This window comes from Opisthocomus hoazin, chromosome 13, assembly GCF_030867145.1.
Source record: "Opisthocomus hoazin isolate bOpiHoa1 chromosome 13, bOpiHoa1.hap1, whole genome shotgun sequence".
NCBI classification, from domain to species: Eukaryota; Metazoa; Chordata; class Aves; order Opisthocomiformes; family Opisthocomidae; genus Opisthocomus; species Opisthocomus hoazin.
The window spans coordinates 18,373,347-18,386,044 of NC_134426.1; the positions used below are offsets into that span (position 1 = coordinate 18,373,347).

Consider the following 12,698-nt stretch of genomic DNA (forward strand, 5'->3'; position numbering starts at 1 on the left):
CCTGCCAAAAAAAAAGCTTGTCACTGCAGAAAGACTTCTCCAGCCCTTCTGGAAGCGTGGGAAGGAGCTCACGAGCTGCGTGTGCGGTCCTGCTCCAGTCTCCTGCGTCGTGCCAGAGCTGGCACACGAAGGAGGGACGGGGGAATTCAGGTGTTGTCCTTCAGCGCAGAGGGGGGGAAATAGCTGGGCATGGGTGGGTGGTGGGGCTGCTCCGCGCCCCACTCAGGGCAGGCGAGGTGTGTTCTATTCAAGCACAGGGCAGCCCGGCTTGAGGTGTTGTGAGCTTTGTTCGAGCAGCCTGGGTCTCTGTCCCTGCCTTTGTCTCGCAGTTGTGCGGCTCGGGGGAAGCTCCTTGGCTTGCTGACCCTGCAGAAACGCCCCGAGCCCGGTGCCGCAGATGGATCTGACACACCCCGCAGCCTCGAGTCGCTGGGGCCGGTGTGAGGGAGGCGGGGGGGGGTTGGCCCAGGGAAGGGCTGGGCTCAGTCCTCGCCGCGACAGCCCACGGTGAGGCTGGGAGCAGAGCTCTTGGTGGTCTTGGTGCCCCGCCTGAACGTCGAAGGGGTGGGAGAGTCGGTGGTCTGGGGAGGACCACACTCCCCCTGGAAGGCAGCCGGCCCCTGGCTGGGGGTTTGTGGGGCTGAGGCCCCAGTGGGGCGAGACGGAGAGGAGCGAGCAGCCCGAGTGAGCGTGTGTCGATGCGGTGGGCTGCTTGAGGTGGGAAGGAGGACTGCCGACCCGAGCAGGGGATTGCGGAGGGTGAAACCTCTGCTGCCCAGCGCTCTGCGGAGGATTAGTGGAGGGAGGTGCAGCGGGAGTCTCGCTGCCGTGCTGTTTGGGGGACCTTTGAGGCCTGTTTTTGCCACTTGTGAATGGTGCCTCGCGCTGACTGGGATTGAGCGCTGGCAGCTTGCGGGATTCTCGTCCGTGGCCTGTTCCTGGGGGCTCGCAGCTCCCTGCCAAGCCGGGCAGTGGCAACCGCCACTGCCTCTCGGCTTCTCCTGCCTGCGCTCGAACCCTTCTGTTTCTGCCCTGGCTGCTCCCTGGCACTGGGCACCTCCTGGCTCCGCCGAGCTGGGAGTTGAGCAGCTCCTCTGGTCGGATTCTGCTGCGTTCCTGGGGTGCTGGAGCCTGCTCGCTGCCTCGGGCTGCAGCCCCCTCGACAGGCAGCAGCTGAGAAGGTGGAGGTGGGAGTGCAGGGGAGCTTTGCTGCCTGATCTGCGCTGGCACCTCGGCTTCGCCCCGGGCTGCCTGTCCAAATGGCCTTGCCGGGGAGCCCTGCCTGCTCGGCAGCCATCCCGGGGAGCGCGGTTTGCTGCAGCCTCGGGGGCCGTGAGGTGGGGGTTCGGAGCAGGAGGGGGCAGCGGGAAATTCCTGCTGCTTCTTGTGTCCTCCGTGTGCCGGGGCTGCGGGTGCCGGCAAGGAGAGGCCGCAGTCTAGGCAGAACAGGCTGATTGCTGTCATCCTGCGGTGCCACCTCGTCATGCCCTCAGACCCATGGGCTGCCAGAAGCCCCCGTCCTCCCTCCACCCCACTGCAAACCGCCACCGCTCCTCTCCGTGCCCTACCTCGGCGTTCCCTGCCTTGCCGTTTTGCTTTCTCCCTGCTTTTCCTGCTCCGGAAGCTGGTGCCCGGCTGGTGGGGGGTGCGTGGCCGTTCACAGAATCACAGAATGTTGGGGGTTGGCAGGGACCTCTGTGGGTCACCCAGTCCAACCCCCTGCCCAAGCAGGGTCACCCAGAGCAGGCTGCACAGCACCACGTCCAGGCAGGGCTGGAATATCTCCAGAGAAGGAGACTCCACAGCCTCCCTGGGCAGCCTGTTCCAGTGCTTCGTCATCCTCAGAGGGAAGAAGTTCTTCCTCATGTTCAGCTGGAGCTTCCTCTGCTTCAGTTTGTGCCCGTTGGCCCTTGTCCTGTCGCTGGGCACCACTGGAAAGAGTCTGGCCCCGTCCTCCTGACCCCCACCCTGCAGATATTTAGAGGCATTTCTAAGGTCCCCTCTCAGCCTTCTCTTCTCCAGGCTGAACAAGCCCAGCTTCCTCAGCCTCTCTTCATAGGAGAGTGCTCCAGTCCCCTCCTCATACTCGCAGCCCTCCGCTGGACTCTCTCCAGCAGCTCCTCATCTTTCTTGAACTGGGGAGCCCAGCTCTGGACACAGCACTGCAGATGGGGCCTCCCCAGGGCAGAGCAGAGGGGGAGGAGAACCTCCCTCGACCTGCTGCCCACACTCCTCTTGATGCACCCCAGGATCCCATTGGCCTTCTTGGCAGCCAGGGCACACTGCTGGCTCATGGTCACCCTGTCATCCCCCAGCACTCCCAGTCCCTCTCCACAGAGCTGCTCTCCAGCAGGTCTGCCCCAGCCTGTACTGGTGCCTGGGGTTGTTCCTCCCCAGGTGCAGGACCCTGCCCTTGCCCTGGTTGAACCTCATCAGGTTCCTCTCTGCCCAGCTCTCCAGCCTGTCCAGGTCTCGCTGGATGGCAGCACAGCCTGCCGGTGCGTCCACTGCTCCTCCCAGTTTGGTGTCATCAGCAGACTTGCTGAGGGTTCCGGGGAGGCTGATGCTACGTGTGCTGCTCTTCAGCATGGCTCAACCGGTGGCTTCCAGGGCAGGCATCAATCACGTTGCTGGTGGACACGTTGCAGTGATCGGTGCTTTGCCGTAGTGGCTGTCCTGCCTAGGGGTGATACAACTGGTGGCTTTGCTTCAAACTTCGTTCCAGAGCTCCCGAATCTGTCACCGGCTCTGACCTGGTGCCTGGCTCTCGGGCTGGGCTGCGGGTTGCTCGGTGCCGACCGCAGAGCCCCGGCTCCTGTCCCAGCAGTGCCTCCCCTTCTGACCTCCCCACCGCCCCAGCTGGGGGGGACCTCAGGTTGCTGGGTTAGTTTTTCAATCTGCCCTGTAGAAGTTCCTAGCTGTGTATTTTAAGAGATTAAACCTGCTTTGTGTCTGTTTGCTCTGCAAATGATGCCTCTAAATTGAGCCTAAATCTAAAATAATTTGTAGAAATTAAATGTTAATCTTTCTAACACGGCAATGAAGCTTAATAATGACAGCCAGGTCTTCTCTTCAAAGGCGATTTGTTTGGGGAAATCTTGAGGGCACAAAGTGTCTCCATTTTGTGGCTTCCACAGCGGCTGATTGAGCCTGGTACCTAACTAATTGATAGCATCTCGAGGAAGGATAGACATTTGCATAGCTCCTAAAATCCCTGTGTTAGACCAACCCCGAGCTGCCCCACCTTCCTGAGAGCACCCTCGTGTACCCCGTGCGGTCCCTCAGCTTCCTGCGCATGGAGAGCGGCGGGGGAGAAATCTGGCTGAAGGGCGTTGAACGTTGACGTTCTCCGGCGATGAACGCCGCGATAGGCGGTGTGTGGCCTGAGGTGGGATTTGGGGGGCGATTTGAGGCAGCAGCAGTGCGAAGCGGGGCTTTGCGGAGTTGCTGACGGGCTGGCGTCGGTTCGGAGCGCGGTGCTGGCAGGCCGCCGTGGCGGTGGCTTGCTCTGCCGTTGCCACCCCGATGGCGCAGCTTGCTGCCGGTGCCCTCGAACTGAACCGAAGCAGTCGGCGTGACAAAGGTGGTGTGGTTCTGGGGGTGCCTCTCGGGGTGAGGTAGTCGGTTATCCGTTGTCTGTGGCGTAAAATCTTAAACCCCCTGCGGTATTTCACTGGTGCCCAGTGACAGGACAAGGGGCAACGGGCACAAACTGAAGCAGAGGAAGCTCCAGCTGAACACGAGGAAGAACTTCTTCCCTCTGAGGGTGACGGAGCCCTGGCCCAGGCTGCCCAGGGAGGCTGTGGAGTCTCCTTCTCTGGAGATATTCCAGCCCCGCCTGGACAAGGTCCTCTACAGCCTGCTGTAGGTGACCCTGCTTCGGCAGGAGGATTGGACTAGATGACCCACAGAGGTCCCTTCCAACCCCGACCATTCTGTGATTCTGTGATTTCGGAGTCCGTGTCCTCCGAGGCACGGTTCCTCCCGTCCCCCCAGCAGGACGCCGGTGCAGTGGTGTGGCTGCTGCCGGGCTCCAATGTGCAGGGTTGTTCTTCCAGGAGCCGAGTTCCCTGGCTGATAGGAGAGCCCATCAGCCTGTCTGTGTCATGTGCACGGCCTGGCCCATTGCTGCCTCTGGCAGCGGTCGGTTGGGTCGGTGGCTCTCCGTCTCCGGAGCCACAGCGCCCTTGCTGAAGGGTCTGTTTCTCCTGCAGCCCTTCCCGTCGTGCCTGGGACTGCGGCGGGGGTGGTTCACAGAATCCCAGAATGTTGGAGGTTGGCAGGGCCCTCTGTGGGTCACCCAGTCCAACCCCCTGCCCAAGCAGGGTCACCCAGAGCAGGCTACACAGCACCGCGGCCAGGCGGGTCTGGAATATCTCCAGAGAAGGAGACTCCACAGCCTCCCTGGGCAGCCTGGGCCAGTGCTAACTCCACCGAGGAGCAGCTAGCTGCCCGGCTGCTTGCTGACCCCAAGCCTTTGACAGCAGCAGCTTCTGCGGGTCTGGAGTTGAATAGCAAAACTTTACGACCAACCTAGAGAAACAGCTGAAGCGTTCAAGCAGCAAGAAGAGGCACGTTTGGACTGAGGTGCTTGCTGGTCGAAGCGTGCATCCCGTTGCTGCGTCAGGGCTGGAGCTGTTCCCCTCCGGCCAGAGGATAACCTGTGCGGGAAGGGATGTTTTTAGCCTGGTGCCCCACTCGGTGCGGGGCCAGTTGGACGAGGTTCGCTGTACAGCTCTGCTGGTTGCTCGTAAGTAGATGAGACCCAAGTTCGGCAGCGTGCGGCCGAGCCCCAGTCCCTGTGTTAACAGACGTAGGGACTTAGGCAGCGGCGCTGCGAAACCTCACCCTGTGGAACGGGACAAAGCAAAGAGCTGGCGGTGAAAATCTGGGGCCAAAGAGGTGTTTGAGTGAGAACTGACGCGGTAAATCGGGGTCAGGGCTGGAGCTCTGTCCAGTCGCTGCACCGAAAGAAAAAGGCAGGAGGACAGCGGGGAGTGGCGTGCCCCCGGCCGCCTTTGGCTTCGCCGCACGGCCGGAAGGGTTTTACAGAGACCCTTCCCTCCGCGGTTACGTGTTCCGCAGCAGCTCGGTGGTGCTGGTAGGGACAGTGGCCTCTCCCGAAGCTGCTGAGCTTCTGCAGGCAGGCAGAAGGCTGACTGGAAAAGACGGCTCCGTGGGCAGTAACAGCTATTTGAAAAAGCTGCGAGGAGCAATCCCCCTCAGCTGCGGAGTGAGCCTCGGTAAGTTGTTGGGATACCAGCTGTCAAGGCAGTGTTCCGGTTCCTCTGCGCGCCCGTCGGCTCGCTGCGACCCCTCACCAGTTTGTGCTGTTCCCTTGCTGCTGGGGTCTTTAAACATGAGACTTGGCGGTCAGGGCTGTTTTCTCACTGTGGGTCTTGGAGGGGTCTGTGCCCAAAAAAGTCAGAAATTCTGCTGATTCCCGACAGCGCCATTTGGGAATTAGTTTTTCGGAGATGCTTGGTGGTGCGGTTCAGTTCTGCATTCCCTTAAGCTGTGCATGGGCCACATGAAACTCGTTATGAACACAGATCCTCGCTGGCTTCTTGCCGCCGGCACCCTGCACCCCAAACGCTCTCCGGATGCCCCGCGTCCCGCCGCAGCCTCTGCCGAGCCGGGTAGGAAACTGCGTGTTGGCTGGTTCCCCCCAGAGCCAGTTCAAAGCCGCCGTCACCCCGCAGCTCCGTGGTTAACCTGGAGGAGGTGTGTTGATGCCGTTGGAAGGAGGGAAGGCATTTGGGACAGAAAACGTGTCCCTTTTGGTGTGAGTGCTCCAGTCTGATGCCATTTAATAGCTCCTTTTTTATTTCGTACAGGCAGTGGCTTTGAAGTAGGTGGCTTTTGAAATGAAAAGTACCCGAACAGGGAAGCAGCCCTGGAAATGATCTCTGCATGCAGCTGGGAGGCAGCACTGTGTTAGAAAATCAGACGGCCCGTAAGGGTGGAAGAGAAGCGTTTGGCAGCGTACGTGGGTTAGCCATGCTTCGTTCAGAGGTAAACTGGCCGTTGTCGGGCCAGGCTCACCCTCTCTCCTCAGGCTGGCAGCACTGGCCTGGCGTTCTGTGGGGTGAGCGGTCTGTTTTCAGAGCGCGTCAGCATGCAGAAGATCGTCGGAGCAGGTCAGGCTTGTGCCGGGATACCCTGTGTCTGGCAGCAAAGCCAGCTCCTGCGTAGAGGCTCGGCTTGGTGCTGCAGACCGTGTGACAGCAGCGCGGGGACAGCTGTGTCTGACCTTACGGCTCTCTGCGTGCCTGGTGTGGGAAGGCCAGAGGGCCCTGCAGGAACAAGGTCCTTCCCTCGGCCTCTTGGAGCTGCTTCCCCGCCTTGAGCCGCTGCTTCACCCCCTAACTCTTAAATTGCGTGACCCCAGCTTATGGGGCAAGGTGAGGCTTTGGGACAGCACCGGTTGTGGTCCCCTCCGCCTCTCCCGCTCGCTCGGTGCCGGCCGGCCAGAGCCGTGGCAGCTTGTTCTCCTGCGCACCCGGCTCTGTCTCCGTCTTGGGCAGACACCACGCAATGGGCTTGGCTGCACCATCTGCATCGTTACGCCCGGGCGCGTTTTTGGCCTCCTTGGTGGTTAGCAGAAATAGATTTTAATTAAAAGCTCGTTATCGAGTTGTCGTGTAGCATTAGTAAATAGAAATAACTTTTACAGCCATGTCTTGTGGCTCAGTAAGTGGCAATTGAAAATATTTGACATCACTTTATTTAAAAAAAAATGGAAGAATATTGCATGTTTGATTCCCCATTTGCTCCAAATGGCTTTTAAATCCAAATAAATGTTTGTCTGTGGCACTGCTGTTATCGTTCAAGTCCAGAAGGAGAAATAAATGCAGTCTGCAGTCTCAAAGTTATCTCCGTTTCAGCTGTAACCAACTGGGGGTGGTTCGTGTGGGCATCTCCTGGTGGGGTGAGGAGCAGACGCAGCCCACCCGTGCGGCGTTGCCCCGGTGCTTGGTGGAGGGATGCTCTGCTCGGCCCCGGCCATCTCCCTCGCTCTTTCAGCGCAGAGGGGTCACATCCTCGTACGAAGGCTGGCTTCTAAACGGGAATCCCCTTGTGCGGTGGAAGCCGAGCGCTGCTCCAGGGCTCGGTCCCCTGTTCTGCGTGGTCTTTTAGGCTGTCGTGGCGTTGCGACAGGGGCTCTGCGCTCCCTGCTCATCTCTGGCACAGAGCTAGCGCTGAAGAAAATGAGCTGCTGAGGTGAAAAGCCGTTTTCTGCGTTATTGAAGGATGAATTGGTGCAGTAAAATATTTTATAGGTGTTAGTAATTTCTGCAAGGTCGTGCTTTAACCCAGTACCGTGCCTCCCGCAGAGCGGGTGTGGGGTGCAGCGGGCCCTTGCAATGGGTTTGCTCTGGGCGGCGGCGTGCCTGGCGCTGGGCCGCGGCCTCCTCCGGGCGCTCGTATGTGCCCTGGTTCCCCAGCCCAACCCGGGGACGGCTGAGGCTCCGGCCGTTCGCGTTTGTGACAACGAGGGGGCGAGATCTCCATCTGCCGCCCCCGGACAGAGCCGCGTTCTGCTGACTTTGGGCACCTCCCTGGTGTCCGAGGAGAGCTGCTCACGTGAGGAGCCTTGATCTTAAATGGTTAAAAAATGTCCTTTTCCACGTAGCTGGTGTACATTCAGCCTGACCTTGCTGGAAGAAAAGCATCAGCGCATGCGGGTGGGTTTGGGGAATCGCTTTTCTCGGTCGAGCCCCTGCTCGGCCCTCTCTGTGCAGGATGGTCACAGCCTCCTCTGCCCTTTTTTCGTAGCGCTCGGCCTCCCTCCTTGTCACCCCGTGACGAGGGGATCTCGTAACCCTTCTGCTCTATTTTGCGGCTGTTTTATCGACTCGTTCGCTAAGGAGCGGTTGTGAAACTTGACAGAAGGGTTCTGAGCTGACATAAATTGTCCAGTTGCCTGCTAGTTGGAAATGACTTTTGGTGCAGGTTAATAAATAATGCAAACCCTGTTAATAGATGCCAAATGCGATGTCTCTGCTGGAGAAAAAGATGATGCCAATAACCCATACTGGAAGTACTCGATTCTAGCCACTGGCTGCTGAGTTTTAAGTGTTTAGTGCTGTTTACCCAAAACGCTCTGCTGATAAATTGTAAGCGCTCTCTACTTAGTAAAGAACATAAATTCCAGCTCTGCAGAATAACAGCCTGGCAGCGCTCACCCTGTTTGTAAAGCAGCTCATCCACGGATTCCTTCAGCACCTCGCCGAATGCATCCAGCAGCCCGCGCAGCGAGCGCACCGGTGGGAGGACGCAAGGCTGCGACTGCGGGTGGCAATGCCTGCAGCTGGCGGAGGACGCGGAAGCGACGCGTCCTCCTCCGTCCTGCGAGTCGGGTTAAGGTTATCGCGAGGTGGCTTTTTCGTCTGGAGATTCAGCTTTATTGTAGTGTCGTGCCAGCCGCTCTGGCATATGGCTGAGAGGGGAATTTTCTGCTCTTTGGTTGGTTTTCAGGAGCTTGCAATGTCTTGCAAAGTCGTCTTTGTGCGTCAGGTGTCACTTCAGAGCAGAGCAGGGGAGCGGCCTTACGGGCAGCGGACAGGATGGGGAGCTGCCAGCCCGCCCGGGCTCTCTGCCCAGCCTTGGAGAGCAGCTCTCTTCAACTCCCCGTGCCTGGGGGGGTCTTTTGTGTGTTTTATGGCCAGGAAATGTGACGGTTAATGATACGTGGCCTATCACGTCAGGGTAAAGAGGGCTGAGGTCCTGAATGTCTGTAAAGCAGTTGGAGTTTTGCTGTCGAAATATGCCACTTGAATGCAGATCGTGATTTTAAGTACCGAGGTGTGGAGTGAAATCATGTATGTGGAAATAAACGTGGCTGCTGTTCCATTTATATATTTAATGAAGGTAATTCAACACAGTCGGGGAGGACGTCTGTGCAACGTTATGGTTGGAGACTTTAGCACCGTGCAGGCAGGAAAGTTAAATATATATTTCTACCATAACGTAGCCGTGCAATGACAGAGCACCGGTGTAAAATCCAGCAGCAGAGGCAATCGCTTAAAGCATTCCCGTCACCAAATTAAAATTGTGGAGGGGGGAAAACACACAAAGCTCTTGCTTTAATGCTTTCTGCTGGTCCTTGAAGCCAGCTGCCGGCTTGCTTCTGGGGAGGAGGTCTGTGGGTCGTGCCCGCTGGCGTGGTGCAGTGGGTAAGGCTTGGGTGCCTGTGTGAAGCTCTGCAGGGGCGGTTTGGTGGGGAGCTGCAGCCGGCGGCAATCCCAGCCCGGGGACACGCGGTGGGGCTGCTCCAAGGTTGGTTGGAGCTCTGATCCCGTGGGATGTGGAGTGTCGTCTGGGGAGGAGGCGAACCCGTCAGCAGCACGTCCTGGGAAGGGTTTCGTGCGGGGCTGTGTGCGTGCAGGCACTGATCGCTCCTCTAAAACCATGGGCTGAAGTGTGGTCTCTGCAGAAATTAAAAAAGGCAGTGACGCTTTCTGCGAAACAGTTTAATTCTAGTTAAGAAATGTTGCTTTGATGGCAGCCGGTCTTGGTGCGCCTGCAGAAATGGTACAAAATAGCTGTTTAAATGAGTCTCGCTCTGTTTTGTCTGAGCCCTCGAATTAACCTCCCTCTGAAGATAATACTCAGGAAAAGATCTCCTGCAAGCTGAGCCATCCTGCGCCAAGCTGGAGCGCATCGCGGGGGCTGGAGGCTGCTTCAGTGTGTGAAATTGGGTTTTATAATCGCAACACTGCCAAACTTACTGCTCCTGGTGTTTCTGACCTCGAGGTGTTGACGGCGCTTGATGCGAATTGCGGAGAGGCTGCGGCGAGCCGTCCAGGGGTGTTGGATTTTGGAGGGTAGCGTCGACCTTATGCTATTCTGGGGCTGCCAGCAGCTCGTGTGCGTGTCCTGGGAGGGGGAGGACGCAGCGATACACTCGTCTGGTCAGAGCCAGGGGGACGGCACTATGCGTGTCCTTGGTGGGCCAGCAGTGGTGGGAGCGCATCCCCACACCAGCAGCCCCCGCCGCGCCGGAGCTTCGATATTGATGCTGTCCAGGTGGCACTGAGACTGAGCTGCAGCGACAAGAGAGCGCGCCGAGATCCTGTTGCCCCAGGGCTTGAGAGTAATGGCCATATGTCTCGGTCCAGCAATCGTTTCCACCGGGCAGATGGAAGGCCAGAGTGGCTCGGGCGTGTTAGATTCATCTGTTTTATGTCGCTCTTCACCTTTCTGCCTCCAACACCTTCTGTTTTTATGAGCAAACTTCAGTAACAACGTAGATGCAGCTGCAGGATTGCTCGAAGGACACAGTCTTTGAGCGGGACCAATTTTCTCTGCTCTCGAGATGCTTTTGTTACCACCATTTTCAGCAGAAAACGCAGCTTGGCTCTATCAAAACCTGCTCTGAGAGAACTGCTGACTTCAGGGGTAATATTTTTTGCCACAAAGCTCTTTTTCCCTTTGCTCTGTTCAGGGTCAGTAGCTCTGGATAAACGCGCTTCATACAGAGATCGTTTCGCCAGGGATTTTCAGGAGCAGAGCGCCTTGCGCCCTTGTCTGAAACCCTGCTGCTGGCCCTGGGGTCTGCGCAGGCCTTCCTGGGGCTGTAGGTAGAGATTTGAAAGCCTCTGAGGGGCAGCTAAGAGTGAGTTTGCTTCCTTGCTGGGAACAGGCTGCTCGTAGCAGTGCACGGCTCAGAAGGCGCCTCACCGGATCCTGCGGGTTGAACCCTCGGCTGGATGTCAGTGGGTTGCCAGAGGAAGAAGCAGGGGGGCTTTAATTACAGCGTTGTTTGCAGGGGTGGAAAAAATCAGATTTCTGTTTTGTAGTGAAGAAGGAGTTGGTGATCAGCAGATGAGAGGAGATGGAAGGATATAAAGTGTTGCTTTGTTAGGATGTTTCCTTATCTGTACCAGAGGCCTTCTCCACACTCTCAGAGGCATTGTGGGGTGAAAAAAGAATGGACTTGGTTGAACAGAGATGAAGTTCTGAGACCTGTTTTTACAACCCTGCTTCTGGTTTGTTTTCCTGCAGGTGAAGTGGAAAGGCAAGGACCTGTTCGATCTGGTCTGCAGGACGCTAGGACTCCGAGAAACGTGGTTCTTCGGCCTGCAGTACACTATCAAGGATACGGTGGCTTGGCTCAAAATGGACAAGAAGGTTGGAACCGAATTTCCCTTGAGAGGTCGCACGGGGTGACAAAGGAGAACGTACTTTTTTCCTCTTTCTTTGATTACCTGAGGTTGTGTGATGTGTGGTGTCGAAGTGAGCTGGGTGAAGCGTATTTAAATCTCATCCCGTGGCATCTGGAAGTCCGGCAGGGAGGAGCTGGCGGAGGTGCCCCAGCTCAGCTCCTTCTGAGCTGTGAAGCCTCGGACCCTGCCCGCTGAGTCCGCGTGAGGCGTTTTGGAGACGGCCGTGCTGGGCTGCTGGCCTGCGGGGTGACTGGAATGTAAATGAAACCTAAAAGCCTCTCCTCTGTACCCCGGAATGACGAGACCTTTAGTGAGAAAGTGAAGTTGCGTCATGGCTTCCTTTCTTGTTGGGAGGTCCAAAGAGCTAGGGACGAGGAAGACCAGGGGAGTGAAAAGGAGATGGAGATAAGGGAGGAAGATGTGAGCCTCCAGGTCACAGGGGGTGGGTTGGAGAAGGGGTAGTTGCGGTTCTGTCTGCGTCCAAACCAGGTGGGAGACGGTGAGAGAGGTCTGAGCATCTCACGTGTCATGCCAAGGTTTTAAACTGACAGGAAACTGAACCGGGCTGTGGCAGCGTGGCAGAACGGCAGCAAGGAACAGCACGGAAATAGGAGAGCAGGCAGCGTGGGGAAACAAGGTCGGCTGGTGGCGTGGCGGGATGCAGCATCGCTCTGCGAGGTTCGGGAGAGGCAGTGCACGCACAGCGCATCGGGATCAACCCTCGCTGTCTCATTTCGCATGCTGTTTGTTTCTGCCTTGTTTGTTTTCCTGCATCGTTAGGAGTGTCAGAAATGTTTGTTTGTTTTCCTTTTTTAACTACGGTTTCTGAACTACTGAGGTTGGTTCGTCTGTTCTAGGTGTCTAAAGTGCTTGACAAAAGATGTGCTGATCTGAACAGGAGGGAGCTGTGTCTTGGCTCCGAGAGACGGAGCGCTGAAGCTGCTGGAAGGAGTAGCTGAATGGCTCTTGTATCCTACAGGTTCTGGATCACGATGTTCCAACAGAGGAGCCCGTCACCTTTCACTTCCTGGCCAAGTTTTATCCCGAGAACGCAGAGGAGGAACTGGTCCAGGAAATCACCCAGCACTTGTTCTTCCTGCAGGTAGGAGCCGTGTCAGTACACCACTTCCCAGCCCGAGGTTTGAGGAGCCAGGTTGATTGCGAGAAGGTTCCAGGGTCAGAAAGGTAGTCTGCAGGGTGTGGTTCCTCATCGCTGCGTTCACACCTCTCCAAAGAGAGTTGTCTTCAACAACAAAAACCTCTCAAAATCGGTCAGAGATGGTTTGTCTGGCTGGAGCAGTCCCAGACACCCAGGCTCGCAGACCTCGAAAGCTGGCTGTCAGGAACGATTAGGTGATTTGTAATCCTAGTGTGTGGCAGCGAGGGGAAACGAGTCTGTCAGAAGCGGGCTGGAGTGACACGCAGCCGTGGAGCCCACCTCTCCACAGCGTGTGGGCATCGGTTGCACTGAGGGGTGGCGGCTGCCTGCGTGTGCCGTAGCATCGCTACGTGAAGTGGGGGAAATTC

At 57.5% G+C, this 12,698-nt stretch overlaps 1 protein-coding gene across 7 annotated transcripts in view; it reads left to right on the top strand.

Annotated features, from left to right (window-relative positions):
* Positions 1-12,698, top strand: part of NF2 (NF2, moesin-ezrin-radixin like (MERLIN) tumor suppressor) — a 53,052-nt gene that overhangs the window by 1,144 nt on the left and 39,210 nt on the right. For all 7 annotated transcript variants that reach the window (XM_075434398.1, XM_075434397.1, XM_075434396.1 and 4 more), the window contains exons 2-3: positions 11,011-11,136; positions 12,151-12,273. In XM_075434398.1, coding sequence (XP_075290513.1) covers positions 11,011-11,136; positions 12,151-12,273 — 249 coding nt within the window. The remainder of the gene's footprint in view (positions 1-11,010; positions 11,137-12,150; positions 12,274-12,698) is intronic.